Source organism: Ursus maritimus (genome assembly GCF_017311325.1).
Source record: "Ursus maritimus isolate PB19 chromosome X unlocalized genomic scaffold, ASM1731132v1 scaffold_X1, whole genome shotgun sequence".
Taxonomy (NCBI): domain Eukaryota; kingdom Metazoa; phylum Chordata; class Mammalia; order Carnivora; family Ursidae; genus Ursus; species Ursus maritimus.
The window spans coordinates 44,175,346-44,195,125 of record NW_024423319.1 but is presented as its reverse complement, the minus strand read 5'-3'; the positions used below and the strand labels follow the sequence as shown (position 1 = coordinate 44,195,125).

Sequence of the window (19,780 nt, the reverse complement as noted above, 5' to 3'; positions counted from 1 at the left end):
TTTTTGCTGTGCTCAGAGATCCTATCAAACATGCAACCTCTTTTGCAGGCACCATGGTGCCAAAGCAGGCTGAGTTTTCATGTTGGTGGAGGTGGGTTATGTAGACAATTGAGTTCTCCATTTGCCAGTAGCTATTTGACACCCCCTAGGCACTCCCGAGTTTATTCATCTGATTATTTTGGCTTCCAGGCTACCTTTCACTCTATCCCCAAGCCACGGGCATCTCCACAATCCACAATCCACATCCGACCCATCCCCTGCTCCCATTCATTCTTGCACTGCTCCCTGAATCTTCAGGAGGGGAAGAAGAGCACCCTCTTTTTCCCCCGACCCTATGGCAGCTCAAAGTATGTGACATCACTGGCCCTCAGCCCTCAGTTCTGTTGGCCAGAAGGGCATGGCCAAACCAATCGGCATGAAGTTGGGTGTGGAAAGTTCTAGCCACAAGTACATAAGACATAATATATTGCCTGCCAACCAGCCAGACTTCTGTGCCAGGGCTAGAAAAGCTGTAAGAAGCAGCCACTGGCCTTTCTCAATTTGGTCTGGGAGAATATTATCTTGGGGAGGAGAAGCAGAGTCTCAGCTCCAGAAGCCTAAATGCTAGCAGGTGACCCCAGATTTTCACTGGAACTGTGCCTTCTCTGTTCCCCTTTACAGTCTTCTCTGTAGACATGGTGGGAGATACGGACTGCCAGATTGGGAACATGAGCCCTAGCTGAGTTTCCTGGGAGAAATTCACTGGGCTTTGCTTTCACTGCAATGCTTTTCAGCGTTCAATCTATACAATGTACCAAAGAGAACACACTTGTCCAGTGACCTTCAAGAATCTGGTATTATGGGATCACACCACAGAGAGTGGAAGTAATATCAAAGGATTTTGGAATTATTTGCAAGAAGGCTGCACAACCAAAGCAAGCTGTGACCGAGGGGGTCCAGATCCTCTGAGGTACCATCAGAATTTCATGAAGCAAACTGTTTACTAGTTTCATACAATCCTGTATTGTTCCCACAAGCACCCAGTGCAGACAGCAGGCTGCCACCAAGAAGGCTGGCACTGCCCTCTTGAGGAATCCCTGGGCACTGCCAGGGACCCACCTGGATTCTAGAGTTTTGCCAAAGGCGCCCTGCAGAGCCATTAGAAGTAGAATCGCAGCAGAAATAGGTGGGGGGCGGTAGATTAAAAAAAAAAACCCTTGGGGACCTAGAAAGAAACCCCTATGAAGCCTGTAGGGAAGGCTTAAGAGACAGGTGGTGAGTGGGTGCTGAGGCAGAGTGTCAGGACAGACATACAGAGTGACTACAACATACTAGATCCTGGGAAGCTGAAACCTTAAGGCACTGGGGACTGTGAGCATGACCTGGCTGAGCCCTTTTCCCATCCCTTGGCCTAAAAACAAGGTGGAGACAGGAAGACATGATCCATCAAAGAGTGTGGAGAGAGAAAGAGAAAGTGGGACACAGAGACACAGAGAGAAACAGAGACAGATGGAGAGCAGAGAAAAAAAGACTGAGACTTGGGGAGAAGACAGGATGAATAGCAGGGTAATAGAGATGGAGGAAAGGAGAAGAGAAATGTGTATTTGGGGAATGTGGTTGAAAAATTGGTATCTGTGAGTTTACTGGGAACACATCTTTTCTTCCAAGTGACCTGACAGATCCAGAGCTGCTGCCGAGAATCCAGGGGCAGATTTGTGAGGAGGCACGGCCTGAGCGATTTCTCCTGCATGCAGAGCTGTCTCATCTATCTGAGCCATGAAAAACCATCTCACCATCTTTCTCATCCCCTAAATCAGAACCCCCAAAGTTCGGACTCAGTTCCTTCTGCCATCTGAGGAGCTGAGGACACACATTTGGTGACTTCTTACTTTTGGTTTTCCCTCTCCTCTAGGGCCATTCTGACAATGATCATCCAGAAGTTAATTGTTGGCAAAATCCTACAACCCAACTTCCTCAATAGGTAAAGTCTATGGCTGGAGAGCAGGGCTAGTGAGGTCAGGGGTCCTGGGACCTTCTACAACCAGTCATATGGGCTTATTCTAGTCTGCTCTATAGAACTATCACTATACAGTTCTGCAAAAGGGGCAGGATTTCCAGGGATCATTTCTCCTTGGGGCTCGTATAAGAGCAAAGGATTTAGAGTTCTAGGACCCTGGACAAGCCTCAAATACTGCAGGATTCAAGACCTGGGTGAAGCCACAGGGACATCTGTAGAAGACTCAACCATTTCTTAATGGCAGAGCCCAAAGCAGAAACATGTCCAAGGTCACAGCCCAAAGAGAAAACTGTCAGACAATCTTGCCACTCTCCCCCCACCCCGGGAAGATTCTAGACTCTGTTCAGTACCTCCTTCTTCTTCTCTCTGTCCCCAAGGCAAAGCCATAGGAAAAATTTGGTTGTGGTGGTGGGGAGGTCATATCTTCTATCCCTGGAGTCTTCCAACAAGTACTCAAGTTACATGCCAACCAGTTTCCTTATAGGCCACCCATGGGAGAATATGGCCCTCAAGGTCAAGAGAGCGGTGTCTCTCTGAGGCCCCTGAAGGGAAAGAGAACACTAACACTAACAAGGAGCCTAGATAGATACTGGTTAAGATTCACCTCTTTTAGAAAACCTTCTCAGGCTAATTCCACCTAACATTAGGCACTCAAATACCTTCACAGTCTTTAGAAACAAGTATTATTGGTAAGGCAGATTTCTTATGTTGTTCCCCTGTTTTTGTTACTTGGCCATTTTTTCTTAGGGTTTTTTTCTCTGAGGCAAGGACTGTATTTCCTTTCCCCTTCTCTCCACCTTCTCTGGCAGCCGCTGCTTTACCCCAACCTGCTCCCTGCCTCTCACCAGCCTGACCTTAGCTCTTTGATGGCACTACAGTCTCAGGATGGGATATTGACTACCTGATTCCCAGATCGTGTTAGTGATTTGTCTCCAAGTCAATTACGGTCCTTGGAAATCACCGACATCCTTAACTCTGTCCTTCTCTTTACCTTATTCCGTGAACATGCATTGGTCTTGCCCCCTCTCTGGGTCTCTGTTATCCTATCTATAAAATTTTTATAATTGTAGCCTCCCCTAGCTTGGTCAAAATCTGTTTGTGGAATCAACAGCTTGTGTTTTGTCCTGATTCGGTTGAAACCAAGAAGGATTTGGAAGGAATTATTTTAAAAGACAAATTTTTCTTCTCTATTGTGATTCTAGAGCTGGGTAGGGGGAGGGACGCTTATTTGCCAAGGAGTGGGGGGAAGGGGAAATGTGGACAGGGCCACGAGCAGCTAGGAGTGAGGGGTGGGGTTGGGGCAGAGTTGGAAGGACACTGGGAATAACATTTAGGTTTCTGACCTTGACCACCTGGCCAGGGCTACAATTTCCACGGCTTCTGACACTTGGGCTGCCACATCCCACACCAAAAAGACCCAAGCATCAGTTGGAGGCTTCCAGAACCTCTTCTTTTTATTTCTACCCCAAACCACATTTCCAGATGTCTCTGCAGCAAAGTGAAATTCCACACAAACAAGGCTTAGAGAAAAACAGAAAAACAGAAAATGAAACAGTTGGCAGTGAAAAGCAGAAAGAGAAGATGGAGCCCTTAGAGAAGGGAGTATCCCTAAGGAGGTGGGGACAAGGGGAGGAGAAGGGGAGGAGGAGAGGAGGAGGAAAGCGGGCCTGTCTCTTTAAGGGGGTTGGCTGTCAATCAGAAAGCCCTTTTCATTGCGGGAGAAGAGGACAAAGATACTCAGAGAGAAAAAGTAAAGGACCGAAGAAGGAGACTGGAGAGACCAGGATCCTTCCAGCTGAACAAAGTCAGCCGCAAAGCAGACTAGCCAGCCGGCTACAATTGGAGTCAGAGTTCCAAAGACATGGGTGAGTTTCAAAAACTTTATCATGGAAGATTCAAGCAGGCACAGAAATTTGCAAGAGAATTTCCAACTCTAGGGTCGGGGTTTCCAATGGCTTCAATGAGTTGTGTTTTGGCACTTGTTTTGTCTAATTCCTTAGCACTTGACTAGGTTAACTCCTTCTCTGCTGTAAGGAGAATGATGCTTTATTGCCAAAGAACTCTAGTAGCACGTGGAGAGTACCACAGGTTCTTGGAGAGAGTGCCCAGAGGGTTGGATATGGTCATGTGTCCTCCTACCCCCTCACTTCCCTCTACCTTCTCTTTCCCCCTGTTCTCAGGCCCTGGTAGTGCCTGGGTCAGCTGACATCCCTGGTTCTTCTGGAGACAAATAAGTGTGGGCTGGCCCTCAGATGTATTAAATAACTGCTTGCTTGATACAAAATTTGGACCCTGCTTGGCCCTCAGATGTATAAAATAACTGCTTGCTTGATACAAAATTTGGACCCTGCTTGGCATCCCCCAATTGGGGAATTGGGCAAGATGGAACTCAGGCTTGGCTATGGCTAAGAAGGCCAATCTCAGGTTCAGGAAATGAAAATAAAGGTCTCAATGGCTTTACCATGGGGAGTGGATATGGGTAGCATCTGTGTGTGTGCACATGCATGCACACACACAAATATGGGTGACCATATCCAGCAAACATCACAGACTGAGCCTTTCTGAGGGTGTGATTCAGACTCTAAATCCCTTCTATGACAAGGAAGCTGCTGGGACCCTAGAGCTCTTACTGACATGGTTGAGTACTGAAAGCTTCTCCAGGTTCTATGAACAAAGAGAGAAGCTATAAGGTCTGGTCTTTGGTAGTGTCTACTTAGAGCAAAGTGTACAGAGCACAAGGGTCTTTGTCCACAGCGTTGTGTAGACATCACTCACATTTGGCAAAAGAAGAGTAGCAGCCTGAATGCATCCTAAATGAAATGAGAATCAATTTTCCTCTGTATTCACCATCAAATGTAGTACCTAGAAGACTCCAGCAACAATCCATGGGAAAAAGGTTTTAGATTATATTAAACTGGTGTCAGCCTTTAGGTTGTTTCATCCTGAGAGAGATCTTTGAAGCATGTACTCAGCGTGGATAACTGAGAGGGCAGGGCACTGGACTAGAGCCAACACAACCAGGTTCGAATCCCAGATCAGCCACTTAGGAGCTTCATGACCTTGGGTAGATCACTGTGAATTATCACTTCATCATCTGGAAAATGGGGATAACAATAACTGCTTTGTCTACTTTCAGGGTTGTGAAAATCAAGTAATAATGATGCGGATGTCCTTTGAAAATGGGCAAGCTCTATAACAATTATAAATAATGATCATACCAATTATTATGCAATAACACATGTATAACCTGACTCTTATTCTTTCCAAAGTGGTTTTGGGCTCTCTTTGTGCATACTTTGTGCACTTGGATAAGAATCATTTGACCAACTGAGTGTGGCCAGGTGAGAGGTGAATGTTAGGGGAACTCAGTTCCTACCCTCGGTAACATCAGGAACCCTATGTAACGTCAGGGCAGCTGATTGGGTAGGTTGTGAATTAAAAAACGGAGAGGGAGTAAAGAACAATACGGAATATTACTTCTTCAGGGGATGAAAGCCTTGAGGAAAAGGCAGGATAAATGAGGTGACTACAGGGACAGTTTTCTGTTATGGAGGCTGGATGATTTCCTCCAGGGGAATCTCCAGGGAATATTGCCACAGGTAAGGGCATAGTTGAGGTTGTGTATTGGATATCAGATCTTGGGGGTGGGCAATCCTTGGGCCAGATGCACATGAGAATTGTAGCCTTTGAGTTTTCAATTATTCAATAACAAAGTATCTCAAGTTTGTAAATAATAGACCATCTCTAACAAGGTGCCATACTGCTATTACTTCTGACATGGAGCGCGTTGCTGTTCAACAATTGTAGTACACAAATTATATCATGGAATCTGGGATTGGAAGGAACTTTGGAAGCTGCCTGAGCCAATCTCAAGGCAGGATTCCCTTCTACAACAGCTAATTAAATGTTCCTATGGCCTCTGTTTAATCACCCCCAGAAATGGAGAGCTCACTACCTCGACCATATGCAATCTTATAGGATGGGAAGCTGAGAGGAACACTGAATTCAGTGTTGTCTATATAAAAGGTTTATGGGGGAAATGATAGTTCATTAAACCTTGTCCTGACTTGGGGAGGGGATGTTCCAAATGAGTCTTTGGGATAACAATGGAATCGGAAAAGAGCTAAAGAGCAGTAGCTGATTATTCTCTGCTCAGTAACACAGTGCCATTACTGAACAGCAAAACGTTGGCTCCTGCAAGCCTGTTGTTTGAGAACAGTGGCTGTTACCCTGGTAACCAGACTATGATGCTTCCCTCCAAAGGTGGCTGTTTGCCGAGCAGTATAGTTTTGGCTGGTGCAGACTAAGTGAGGGTAGCCGAGGCAAGAAAGAAGTGTGGATGCAAAGCAAGGGTCCAGTTTTACAAAATTCCTGAAGACTAATTGAATCTCACTGGGATGGCAAGAATGCCACAAGAATGCCAAGAGCTAAAAAGAAACCAGATCCAAACCAGCATACTCACTTATTCTTCCGAGAGACTGTGACTAAAATGATCACGACAGCCTTCCCCACCCTATTCCTCACCTTGGCCCTGCAGAGCCAGAGGAGCTCTTGGAGAGCCAGGCAGACTAAAAGTCCTGCTCTGCTTGGAGGAGCTTTTGCCCTGGCTCTGTGCTATGAAAGCTGGAAGTTTACTCAAGAACCTGACAACTAGAACTATTCTCTCAAAGCTATGTGAGTAGTAATAAGGCCTAAGAACCCCTGGGAGATGGGTGGGAGGGGACATATAGTGTTTAAACCCATCAAGCACTGGTACCCAGCCAGTGGCATCTTTTTCTTTCTTTGCCTTCTTGTGTATTAACCTGAAGCCCTGAAAACCATCCCCAGGGTATAGTTCTTGTTCTGAAAGAAAGCAACTGTAGAAATGCCCTCCTTGCCTACAGAACTTCAGATCCCAAGAAGATCAGGTAAGGTCACATCAGCCTGGAAGTCAAACAGAGCAGGTTTCCCTTTCTTTCCCACTGTTAGGGCCTACCCAGTGCTAAACTTTCCTCAAAAACCCTACAAGTACTGATTGATTAATTCCTCCTTGGCTATTTAAAAATGGTCCTAAGGGTGATCTTGCAGCTCTGTACTTGCCTCTGAGCTCTCTGCTAGGCTCTGGAAAAGAATCAGTGACATCCCAAGGAAGGGAACAAGGCTCGCCAAATCAGCTTCACACTGCAACCAAGGAGAGAGGAAGAAATGGTGAGAGACTGACCAAAGAAATAAGGTATAGAAAATGTTGTCTCTTAGCTTATTGTCAGGTGCTTATTTTTTACCTCTGTGTAAGTGGGCAAGATGAAGACAATGTGTCAGGAATAGAGTTTAATAACCAAGCTTCTATTCCAACTTCCCAATGTTTGGTCATATATTGGTGTGTGTGTGTGTGTGTGTGTGTGTGTGTGTGTGTGTGTGTGTGTGTTTGGGAAGGAGTGGGGAGTATAGGAAACAAGTTGGCCCAAATGCTGTTGCTATAGTAATAATAATATCTGTCCAAAGAAGAGGTTGAGATTCCTTTTTATTTAACTTTATCCATATGACTTGACCATTCATCAGGCTTAGATTCCCATGTCCCAGTGGTTGCAGGGCCCCTTTCCACCACTTGAATGCAGTGTAAGTGCTGAGTTCACATAGGGAAGACAAGATTATAGGCAGGGCTTTGTCTGACCAGGATAAGGCCAGAAGCAAAAGTCTTTGTCTCTGGCACCTCCTGACGATTGTTGTTTTACTCCTAGAACACACCCACTGATCTCCATCCATCCCCAGTACCAGTCACGGTTGCTCTAGCATCTTGGCCCTGTCAACTGCTTTAGGCCCCAATCAAGGAAGCCTCTGTTCGTGGAGTGAGGTTAAGGGGTGGGTTCTGGGAGGAGGGTAAGACTGTAGTGCAGATTAGAGACTTAGGGAGATGGGGCCAGTTTTTCACTCAATGAGCCTGCCTGTTGTTTAGCTCTATTGTATAGGGTTCTTCTATCTCTCCCTTTGTCAGCTGGATTCAAGGGACAGGCTAGGAATTGTGCAAGGCACAATTGGTCTCTTTCTACCATCTCTTTCGATGAAAGCCCTTCCTCTCCTCCCTTTGATGAGTTCCCAGATTCACACTGAATTTCCATCATGGAGCTGGTCCTTGAGGCGTGCCCAGGGCATGGGAAAGGAGGGAGGGCTTGGGAGCTCTTGGCTCCTGCTTAAAGAGACAGCAAGCACCAGGATCAACACAGTCCCTTGGATGGACATGGATCTGGATAAGATTAACAATGGTCCTGTTGATCTTTGTCAGATTCCTGTGAAGACTATTGGTCAGAAGGGTTTGAAGTTCTATCACAGATTGATTAGACTCATTTTGGAAGTTTGCAGATAAATCTAGCCAACACCTGAGTATTTCCCCTTTGCTTACATTTTGCCCACAGGACTTGGTCATATACATTTTAACACTAAGTTATAGGTAGCTTTGGTCTTTGATTCACAGACACAGGTTTGTTCTCCCCAGCAAGACTGAAAGGTCAGTGAAGAAAGGGACTGGGCTTTATAATTCACTTTTGTTTCTCATAGTGCCCAGATTACTTCAAATATGCTTAATAATTGTACTGAATCCACAACAAAAGAAATGAAAGAAAAACACTGGGAAGGGTCATTATTTTTCTCTATGACCTCTCATCGAAGTCAGGCAGTTTAATCCAATGGAGTTGCATTGGGTAATATTATTATTATTGTAGTTCTTTTATGCCACCTCTACCATGTGACAATCTGTACTTAGCCTGGAAATGTGAGCATGACTCTTGGGAAAGCCAAAGAACTCCAGAATCCCTCACAGCCTCCCTGAATCAAACCAATACAATTTCAACCATGAAGGGTGCTGAAATGGAGAGCTTACGGCTTTAGGCTATTGTTCACACATTCCCAAGGACATTTCTTGGGCTGTGAAAAATTGAAGTGAACCCAATGGACCTTTCTCAGAACGTTTTGATTGTCAACTACTTGGATGAAGACACACTTTTTTTTTGCGTGTTCTGAGTTTTTCCCAGTTGAAATCCAAAAGTTGATTTTTTGCTTGGCCAGACTGACTGAGATTTTTCATTTTTGCTGAACTTAGATGTCCCCAGAACCAACCTCATCCGTGAAGAGGTGGACATGTAATGTGTGTGTTGATATCATTGAACTATGTAGAGCTCCAGAGTGATTTATCTGGGGCCATTTATTTCCAACTCCATGTTAAAGACTCATTAAAAACTATGTCTTCCTTGTCCCTTGCTTTGAGTGGCAGTGCAGTGGAAAAGGGGTACCAAGTTATTTGAGGTCTAAGAAAATAGAGGAAAAATGTATGTAAAAAGAAAGTATATCAGTGGATGATCCAGAGTGGCTCCCAAGGCTTAGCCCTTTATCACCTAGTAAGGACACTACAAATGACACTCTATGGTTATTTGGATGATGATCAAGGGATCAGATACATTAAGGAGAATTTTTCCTTATCTTTATAACCGTGGAGGGGACATTGGCTAAAACTTAGAGTGGAATTCCCTGTTTGGCTGGCAAAAGTTCAAGTTCCTTCATCCCTGATCGCACCTGAACCATTTAGCTCTTCCCAGGGTGAAAAAGCTGGGGTGAGTGAGTGGCACAGGACGGTCACTTGCTAGGGTGGATGGCTGTCCTTACTCTGGGCCAAATAAACAGTTCTGCCATTGTTCCCTGGGTCTGACCCCCTCCCCACCCCCAGGCCTGCAGGCCCCTGCAGAATACCAATGAGGCTCCTGGGATCTCAGGGAAAAACAAGGCTTCTTTGTCCAGGGGAGCTATGGAGGGCTCTGTCCAAGCCCTGACCCTGTGCTGGGGAGAGAGGGAACAGAGAGGTCACTGACCTTCTCCTCCCCCCACCCTCAGGCTTCAGAGACCTTCTTTACTAGAAGAGTCTAAGAGTTTGGGGGTGGGGAAGAGTTGGATAGACAGAGTAGGAAAATAGCAGCACTGTTTATTTCCAAGCTCTTTTTCTTAACTTACAGGATGCATCTAGTATCTTAACCTGTTGAGAAAGAAGATCAATTTCTGGAATATTCCCTGAGAACAATGATCAATTTCAACTGCTGTGTTTTTCTTTCTGGTATATACATGTGTGCATGTGCACATTTGCATGCATGCATGTGTGCACATGCATATGCGTGTGCACACATACGCGTACACGACACACACACACACCATGGCCCAGCTCTGATGAAGCACTGTTACCAAGCACTATTGCAAAGTTCATACTAAGTAAACTCTGCCTCCACCACAGCAGCACAGCTACAAATTGATTGCTTCTCATAGAGGCCAAATTTTCCTTTTTTTTTTTAAGATTTATTTATTTATTTATTTATTTATTTATTTATTTATTTGACAGAGAGAGAGAGACAGCCAGCGAGAGAGGGAACACAAGCAGGGGGAGTGGGAGAGGAAGAAGCAGGCTCATAGCAGAGGAGCCTGATGTGGGGCTCGATCCCATAACGCCGGGATCATGCCCTGAGCTGAAGGCAGACGCTTAACGACTGCGCCACCCAGGCACCCCAAAATTTTCTGGCAGCAGTTCTTCAGTTCTTGGAAAAGGATGAAAATTCAGTTCTCCTGCAAATATTAGCTACTTATTCTGCTTGCCTTGGGCTTCTGAGCCTCATCTCTAGTGTCATATACCAGAATCTTTGAGGAAGAGGCTCTTTGAGGACCAAGGAAGGGCATGTCATTTTAGGGGATGATGGGTAATAGAACTCACTCATTCTGTGGCTTTGAGAACAGAGACAAATGCTTCTACCTCAACTTTCTCCTCATAGAGATAATCTGGTCCTTCAAAATCTGTTCACATTGCATCAGCCATGCAAATCAACAGATATTTAAGCACACCGGGCTAAAAAGAAGCTGTACTAGTATTAAGAGGGTCGGGCAAAGGACTCCCCTAGTCCTTGCTACCATGGCATAGACAAGTGAGCTTTGGATAAAAATGCAAACCTAGAAATTAGTACAATTTGCTTTCTTTTTTAAGGAGTGCCGACATGCTTTTCCAAAAGCAGCTTCTCAGCACATCAGCTGTATATGTGTATATAATTCATATATACATAAAATACAGAAAAAATACTTCTTATATCATATCTCTGTATATTATATGATGTATGAACAGATGTATAAAATCAGTAGCATGCGCATGCATGCACGCACACACACACACACACGCATATGCATATATATTTGGGATCTGGCCAAGTGGCCCAAGGGAGTCACCGTTTCCTCATCTACTAAGCCATCTATTTGACATTTGTTGAGTTTTGCTCCATGTGGCACTTACAGCATGGGGCTAGTACTTGAGGCACAGCTGTTCTTAGAGCCTATGACTTCTTGTGTGCCTTTCCTGTTTCTCAGCAACACTGGCATGGGGCCTGGGGTGACAGGTCTCGGTATCTCAGGAACTCTTAGCACTCTGAGACACCTGTGTTCCCAGGCTTTGGTGTGTTTTCGTCATGCCAGAAAGATGTTTCATGCTTTGATGACTTTGTATAGAGTCTTTTTTGTAGCTGTTTTGACAGAACTCCAGTGTAAGCCTGAGGGTGCAGACATTGGCCCAGCTGCAATATAGGGGGACAAATCAGCCATGCAAAATGTTCAAAAATAATTAAGCTTGCATTTTTATTACCGTGAATAATAGTCACCCTCCCATTACCATCTCCTGCTCTCTGCCAGTTTCCTCCTTCCCTTTGGACTGCTCTCCACATGATATTCTAGATGAGAAAGAAGCAAGCATTCCATGCGACAAATACACAATGTTAAGGAATATCCAGGAGCAGGTGATTTCCAAAGTTCCCCCACTTGGAACTCTCTCTAAGGCTCAAATCCTGTCTGACAATACCAACATCTCTGGCCTGCACCCATCCCTTTGTGGAACTCTTGTTGCATTTCCCTTCTGTAACCACTTACTTGGCTGCCTGAAATTGTTAGTGGAATATATTAGGTCTACCTAGCTCATTCTTCCTCAGTAAACAAAAGACTCCCATATGGCAAAGTCTATGTCTTTTATGTTTTCACATCCCACATAACACCTGGCACAATGCTGGGCATATAGTAAGTACTAACTAAGAGTTGGTAAATGACTGAAACAAACAAATAAGAATGATAAGAAAGGAGAGTATGATCGCATAATCTCCCTAGCTTGCTACTTTGATGATGGATTATTTTTAAAAAACCCATACATTCCGGGAATTAAAAGTAAGGACTTATTTTTAAGAATGGAACAAAGTAATGTTTTTGGGTCAATCTCACATTCCAGAAGCCTGAAGTTGGAGAATCTCCTGCTTTTGGACTCTGGGGTGACTACTCCATCTGTGCATGTGAGCACAGGGCTTGACTGGTCGGCCAGAGGGGCATGGGTGGCACGAGCTACTTATGAAACATCCCTGACTTTTCCCCTCCTTCCTCCCCAGGCTTGTTAGAGTGCTGTGCAAGATGTCTCGTAGGGGCCCCCTTTGCTTCCCTGGTGGCCACTGGATTATGTTTCTTCGGGGTGGCACTGTTCTGTGGCTGTGGACATGAAGCACTCACTGGCACAGAAAAGCTAATTGAGACCTATTTCTCCAAAAACTACCAGGACTATGAGTATCTCATCAATGTGTAAGTACCTGTTATCCTACACAAAGCCCTCCCTTTTCCCCTCTCTCCCAGGAGACATACGGAACTCATTAGTACGTTAGTGATTAGTAGGGGGTTAGCGTGGAGCCAGACAGGATTCCTGAGTCTTCCCTCTATTTGCAGATTTCACCTATGCCCCATCGAGGGTCCTAAATGAGAGGGAAGTGCCAAATTCAGAAAGGGGAGTTCTGTCTGCCTGCCAGCCCACTTCTCACTGCCCACCCCCCACTGCACTTGCTTTGTCCCACATGTTCTAACTTCTGACCATAGGTTAACATTGACTGAGTTGGAGCCTCTGCAGTGATAGGTATGGAGAACTCAGGGAAGGCACAATGACTGGGGAGATGGGGGCCACTGCTCTTGCTCTGACATACCATTTGAGTCTGCTCAGGCTCTGTACTAAGACTTTCCTGTTCCTAGCATGTTAGGCCCCTATTCCTTCATCCCTCTTCCTCCCGGTCTAGCTCCTCTCTGCTTTCTCCTCTGAGGGAACATCTCCGAAGGGTCTGGCCAAGGAGAATAGAACTCTAGTTCTTCAGGTCACAGGGTAAGCAAGGGGTGGAGGAACCCAGTGATTCCTCTAAAGAATCCCTAGCCTTGTTTAGGTGCTCACTCAAGTGTCCACCTTACTTATACAGGAAGGGAACTGGGTCCTCAGTTAACAAGAGTTCCTGATATCTTCTGTTTATCTGTTAATGCAGGATCCATGCCTTCCAGTATGTCATCTATGGAACTGCCTCTTTCTTCTTCCTTTATGGGGCCCTCCTGCTGGCTGAGGGCTTCTACACCACCGGCGCAGTCAGGCAGATCTTTGGCGACTACAAGACCACCATCTGCGGCAAGGGCCTGAGCGCAACGGTAACAGGGGGCCAGAAGGGGAGGGGTTCCAGAGGCCAACATCAAGCTCATTCTTTGGAGCGGGTGTGTCATTGTTTGGGAAAATGGCTAGGACATCCCGACAAGGTGATCATCCTCAGGATTTTGTGGCAATAACAAGGGGTGGGGGACAATTGGGCGTGAGTCTGTGGCCTCATCCCCACCCAAGGCTGGGTCCTCTCTAGGGGCCTGGCTTTTGAGTGAGGAAGTGATGGCTACAGCCGAACGAGAAGGTCAGGAAGAACGTGGTGCCCAGCTGGCTTAGCCTCACTTTTTAAAAGTTCCCTAGAAAATTTCATCTCAAAAAAAAAAATAAATAAATAAAAGCATGAGTTTTGTGGATACTTCATAAAATCAGACCATTTCTAAGCCATCTGTTGACATTCCTTTACTCTCCTCTTAGCAGGGACCACAACAAAATTAGATTTGACCACCTAAGAGCCTAAATGCTACTCATGGGATTGAGAGGCAGGCACCTGATCTGAGAGGAGGGTGGATCGTGGAAATTAAATAATTCCACTCCAAGGTGGAATTCACAATGTTCTGGGATTCTACACTGTTCGAGGTCCCAGAGGAAACTAGCATGGATCTACATATTTAATGTTTCATCTTTGAGGGTTATCCATGTTTCTAGTAAGGCACACATTGGTTTTCAGTCTCTAGAGTCAAGATCTTTGGGGGCCTGAATATCTGTGGGTTATGGTGATATCTTTTGTGGCCAGCAGTTGGCTTAGAAAGGTTTTTGGATCTGAAGTTTAAACCTCCCATTGGCTTTGCTCAATGACTAGGGATGAAAAGTCCTATGACAAGGAACATTTTCTAAGCTCAGCCTAAGGTGAGAAATGGCACGACTTTCTTCCAAGATCTGTTTTGATTTCTTTACACCTTATCTGCCCAAAAAATCTCCTGAAGCCTCTCTAACCCAGGGATCCTCCTCACTCCAACCCCTACCCTTTCCCCCCACCCTCCATCACACTTGGGGCCAGTTCTCTAGTAGATACTGCCAGTGACATTTGGCACAGGTGCCCTGCTTACTAATTTCATTTGGCGGAGATACCTGGACTCTGGTTTCCTACCTGGCACATGCCACTCCAGGATCTCCCAGTTTGTGTTTCAATGTCTGCAGGCCGATGCTGATTTCTAACCACCCCATGTCAATTGTTTTAGTTTGTGGGCATCACCTATGCCCTGACCGTTGTGTGGCTCCTGGTGTTTGCCTGCTCTGCTGTGCCTGTGTACATTTACTTCAACACCTGGACCACCTGCCAGTCTATTGCCTTCCCCAGCAAGACTTCTGCCAGTATAGGCAGTCTCTGTGCTGATGCCAGAATGTATGGTGAGTTAGGGTGTTGGTGCCTTGGCTTCCCAACCCCTATGAAAGCACTATATATTTGGTTCTTTACTTGGGATGACAAGGGTGGTGATTATAGAGAAAAATATTATGGATGCCTGGATCTTAGTTTGTTATTTCCTCCCCACTGAAATTGGAGAGATTTCTTCCCTTGGAAGGGAACTTCTCTTAGAAGTGGTAGGAGTTTTCTTGGCTGTTCACCCTGCTCTAGCCTAGTTGAGAAGCAGTACATTTCAATAACAAACACAAGATTACACAACTGTTCAGTACCACCTTCTATTTTTTTTTTTTTGGCAAATCTTTACAAAAGAGGATCCTGATTGTTAGTGGAATTCAACTTTTCAGCCAGGATGAGTAAAGATATAAGAAGGGCTCTGAAAGAAAATCTCCATGGAGCCCCACAACTCCATGAAGCTCACACCCTGGTTGACTTGTGTGTCTTACTCAGGTGTTCTCCCATGGAATGCTTTCCCTGGCAAGGTGTGTGGCTCCAACCTTCTGTCCATCTGCAAAACAGCTGAGGTGAGTGGGCCATTTGAGTTCTTTTACAATGGAGTGGCTAGGACCATACAAATTTCTACCCATGGCCTTCAATTTTAAAAGCCACAGGTTTTTTGTTTTTGTTTTTTTGCTGGATTTTGAGCATAGATGCTAAAACATCTATTTTCCCTATAGCTGTATAGAAAGCCTTCCATTCCACGACTTCCTTTCTTAAAGGACAAATTTGTAGTTTTAGGTAAAGATAGAGATTAATGACAAAATCCCCCAAATGAAAAAAATTTATCCTTTTAGTTAAAAACCTTATGAAGAAAATGATTTATGCAGAGAGACACACTCCTCAGTTTATAAAAACACTTTCAGTTTGGAACCCCTCCATCTCTAATGAGAAGTAAAAACAAAAAGTACATTTAAAAGAGGAAAACACTGTATTGGCAATGGGTATCATCTACAAATGAGGCCGGGGAATAAAACCAAGTCCTGAGGAAGACGGCAGTAACTTTAAATGTTTAAAACCTTAAACAGTGACTTTAAAATTTGGGATCCTGGCTACAACTGTAGGGATACTGTTGATTAAAATATTTTATGAGTGTTTTATGAGTATTCTGTGTTCTGAGTGCTATGGGGTTAGGTGCTGTGATGTACATTAAAAAGCAGGAGGCCTACACTCAGGGAAGTGGCAGTTTAGTTATAGATGCAGAATTAACACACAGGAAGATATCAATGCATTCGGAAAGCTGCATGCACGATCTACAGCAGAGCATAGTTTTGCAGGTGCAAGAAACTCTTCTCCCTTTTGCCTTTTCTTGCAGTTCCAAATGACCTTCCACCTGTTTATTGCTGCCTTTGTGGGGGCTGCAGCCACACTGGTTTCCCTGGTGAGTTGTCTGAATGTGATCTTGGCAAATAAGTGGTCTTGGGATAGCCTGGGTACAGCTATGCTGAAAGGCAGAAAGATAGATTGCTAACCTTGCGACGCTGGAGAGAAGTGCCTGGGAAGAGACAACAAAGTGTAGACTGCGAACTTCTACTTTGGGTTGGCAAGGTAGAAAAACTTCCGAAATTAGACAGGAACAGGAAAAGTGGTATGAGGAAAGAGAAGGTAAGAGATTAATGATCAGACATGATAATATTTAGCGTTTACAGAGCATGTAATATAGCCAAGGGGTTTGCAGTCAGAAATTGCAGTTAATTCTCAACACGTGCTGGTCAGATGAGTGACAAGAACAAGGAAACATTACTAAACATGATTTTCCAAAGCCTGGAATTCTATATTCTGTCAATACGAATCCACCTTGGGCACTCTCCAAGAGATTTACTTCTCCTGAAAACACGGAGAGGACCGTCTAACATTATTGGAACTGTTATGACTATGATGTGATTCTACGCCCCAGGTCCTGCTGACGGCGTTACAGTGCAGTGTCAGTGGGGTGCATTCATTGTTCAGATTAAAAACCTAGGGCACTGAAGGGTGAAGGAATTTACCTGTAGTCATTAAATAAGTAGTGATAAGAATAAGCTCGCAGAACGCCTGGCCGCTACTGCTGAGGCTTTTATACAAACTGGAGTTTTTCCTCATTCTGGAAAATAAATTGATGCATGAAGCAGGCAGGGCTGTTCTGCCCATTGCGGTTGTGTGTCTGCAGCAAGCAGCCTGTGACTCCAGGTCACTCAGACACATGGATGGGATGATGGCAGAGCCCAGTGCATGCACTGTTCACTTTCCTGAGGAAAACCCAGTGCCAGGGCGCTTAGCATAGGAGTGGAATAAATCCTTGTCGAACTGGCCTGAGCCATTAGAAGGAAATGTGTCAGCGAGGACTTCTAGTCAAGTACATAGGGTGAAAGCCTGGGACATGCTGCTTTTTGCAGATCAGGGGTTTTTCCTTTATTTACCTGATTTTATTTCTACCCTTCCTCATTCACAAAAGCTTTGGAGGAGGGAGAGCTTCCTTTTCAATTCTCACTCGTATTTTCTCTTCTGTTCCTACAGCTCACCTTCATGATTGCTGCCACTTACAACTTTGCCGTCCTTAAACTCATGGGCCGAGGCACCAAGTTCTGATGTCCTGTAGAAATTTCCCTTTCTCTAATAGCGAGGCTCTAACCACACAGCCTACAATGCTGCGTCTCCCGTGTTAACTCTTTGCCTTTGCCACTGACTGGCCCTCTTCTTACTTGGCGAGTGTAACAAGAAAGGAGAGTCTTGTGGTGATTAATGTCTCTCTGTGGACTCTCCCCTCTTATGTACCTCTTTTAGTCATTTTGCTTCACAGCTGGTTCCTGCTAGAAATGGGAAATGCTTCAGATGGTGACTCCCCAACTGCAAGTCACAATGGAATGGAGGCTCTAATTCAATTTTCAAGCATCTCCTGAGGACCAGGAAGTGTTTTCTCCTCAAAGGGCACTTCCACTGATGGAAACAAAGTGGAAAGAAAGATGCTCAGGTAGAGAGAAGGGATATACCCGGCCCCCTTGATATCTATTGGGGCCAAATATATTCTCCTTGGTGTACAAAACAGAGAACCCACTCCTATCTCCCTCTTACCACTGAAGATAGAAGAAAAAAAAAGAATACCAAAAAAACCAATAAGAGCATTTACCCAAATCTACCTACTGCAGCTGGGAGAAGGGGGTCAAAGCAAGGATCTTTCACCCATAGAAAGAGAGCACTGACCCTGATGGCGATGGACTATTTAAGCCCTAACTCAGCCAATCTTACTTATAGCATAAGGGAGCGTAGTGTCTGTGTAGACCAAGTGGGCACCTGGCCTTACACCTTATTAGGGAAGAGAAGCAGGGCATTGTCAGCATCTTCTCACTCCCTTCTCCTTGATAACAGCTACCATGACAACCCTGTGGTTTCCAAGGAGCTGAGAACAGAGAGAAACTAGCTCATATGAAAAAAAAAAAAAAGACTGGCCTAAGGAGCAGCAGTTGTTAGTGGCTAATGGTGTAAACTGAGCCAGCCCTCTGGTAGACACAGGATAGATAACTCTTTGGATAGCGCGTCTTTTTTCTGTTAATTAGTTGTATACTCTGGCCTCTGTCATATCTTCACAATGGTGCTCTTTTCATGGGGTATTATCCATTCAGTCACAGAAGATGATTTGAAGATCTTGATTTGTTTCAGAATGACGCATATTTCACATTTGCCGGTTTGTTTATCCCTTGTTTGGGGTTGTGCCAGAAAGGTTTAGAGAACGATTCTGTGATTATGATTCTTTAGCAAATGGACATTGAACGTTAAACATTGCAAATAATATTTAAAGTTGGCTAGTTCCAGACTCCCACTAGATTTTTTCCAAATTATTCTGCTCTTTGCAGAAATGGATTTGGTGAATTTGAACCTCAATTTGAATAACCTATTTGATTGTTCTCTTTAAGCCAGTGGGGGATGATTTGATTTAGCAGTGTTAACTCGCTGTGTTAAAGAGTCAGTTTTAACATACAGGTTATTCCCTCCTACTACAGGTCACATAATAGAATGCCCCGGCCATCAGCTACTCAGTTGGTAGGCTTCCATGGAAACAGAAAGGTGGAAAGAGTTGGAAACCTGAATAACTCCCAGGTTTCAGGCTTCTCTTTCTGTGTTTGTTAACTTTGAGTTAAAAAAGAAAAGGCTGATTGGTCTTTATGGAAAGAAAGATGCTATGGATATGACTGTAGGTGGCAATTTGTTGTAAAGAGTTGTTTTGTTTTGTTTTGTTTTCCCCCCAAAGTGGTTTCAGCAATGTTTAAGGAGATGTAAGATGTTTGCAAAAAGATATTTAATATTTGTTTTCAGACCAGTATACAAGATAAGCTTCCAGGCTGCATAGAGGGAGGAGATGGAAAAGGTTCTGTAAGAAACCAATCAAGATCAAGGAAAGTGAAGTAATCCATATCTTGTGTTTTGTTTTGATTTAATAACATAACAAATAACCAACCCTTCCCTGAAAACCTCCCAGGCATACGTACACACATATACACACACAAAGAGAGTTAACTGAAAGTGTTTCCTTCATTTCTGATACAGAATTTCAATTTTAACACACATAAAGGATAAACTTTTAGGAACTTATCTTACAAAGTGAATTTTATAAAATTAAAGAAAAATAAAATTAAGAATGTTCTCAATCAAACATTGTGTCCTTTGAGTGAATTGTTTTGTGTAACCCCACAATAGAAGCGAATAATTAGACCTTTATTGTGCTTTGTTCAGGGAGCTTATTTATTTTTCAGGTCATCCAAGTCATTCTCACAACAATTCTCTGACATAAAAAATAGATAAATCACTTCTATTTTTATAGCTTAGGAGACTAAGAAACAGTCAAAGTAAATTACCCAAAGAAACCCAATAAGCACATACCTGAGCTTGGACTAGAACTCAGGTGGGGGTTTTTGTTTGTTTATTTTTGTTTTTGTTTTTTTGTAGAACTCAGGTCTTAATACCTGAG

The 19,780-nt window shown here is 44.3% G+C and overlaps 1 protein-coding gene across 1 annotated transcript; it reads left to right on the top strand.

The window, feature by feature from the left end:
- Window positions 1-3,746: 3,746 nt before the first annotated feature.
- PLP1 (proteolipid protein 1) lies at window positions 3,747-19,459 on the top strand. Its single transcript, XM_008704203.2, has 7 exons — window positions 3,747-3,861; window positions 12,412-12,598; window positions 13,318-13,474; window positions 14,660-14,828; window positions 15,292-15,365; window positions 16,154-16,219; window positions 17,335-19,459. The coding sequence occupies exons 1-7, from the start codon at window positions 3,858-3,860 to the stop codon at window positions 17,404-17,406; spliced, it is 729 nt and encodes a 242-aa protein (XP_008702425.1). The 5' UTR covers window positions 3,747-3,857; the 3' UTR covers window positions 17,407-19,459.
- The last annotated feature ends 321 nt before the right edge of the window (window positions 19,460-19,780 follow it).

Bases quoted from the DNA above. Each gene is read 5' to 3' on its own strand.
- PLP1 (XM_008704203.2), top strand. The intron at 12,599-13,317 runs GTAAGTACCTGT...CTGTTAATGCAG, and splicing joins TATGAGTATCTCATCAATGT to GATCCATGCCTTCCAGTATG. The intron at 14,829-15,291 runs GTGAGTTAGGGT...TGTCTTACTCAG, and splicing joins TGCTGATGCCAGAATGTATG to GTGTTCTCCCATGGAATGCT.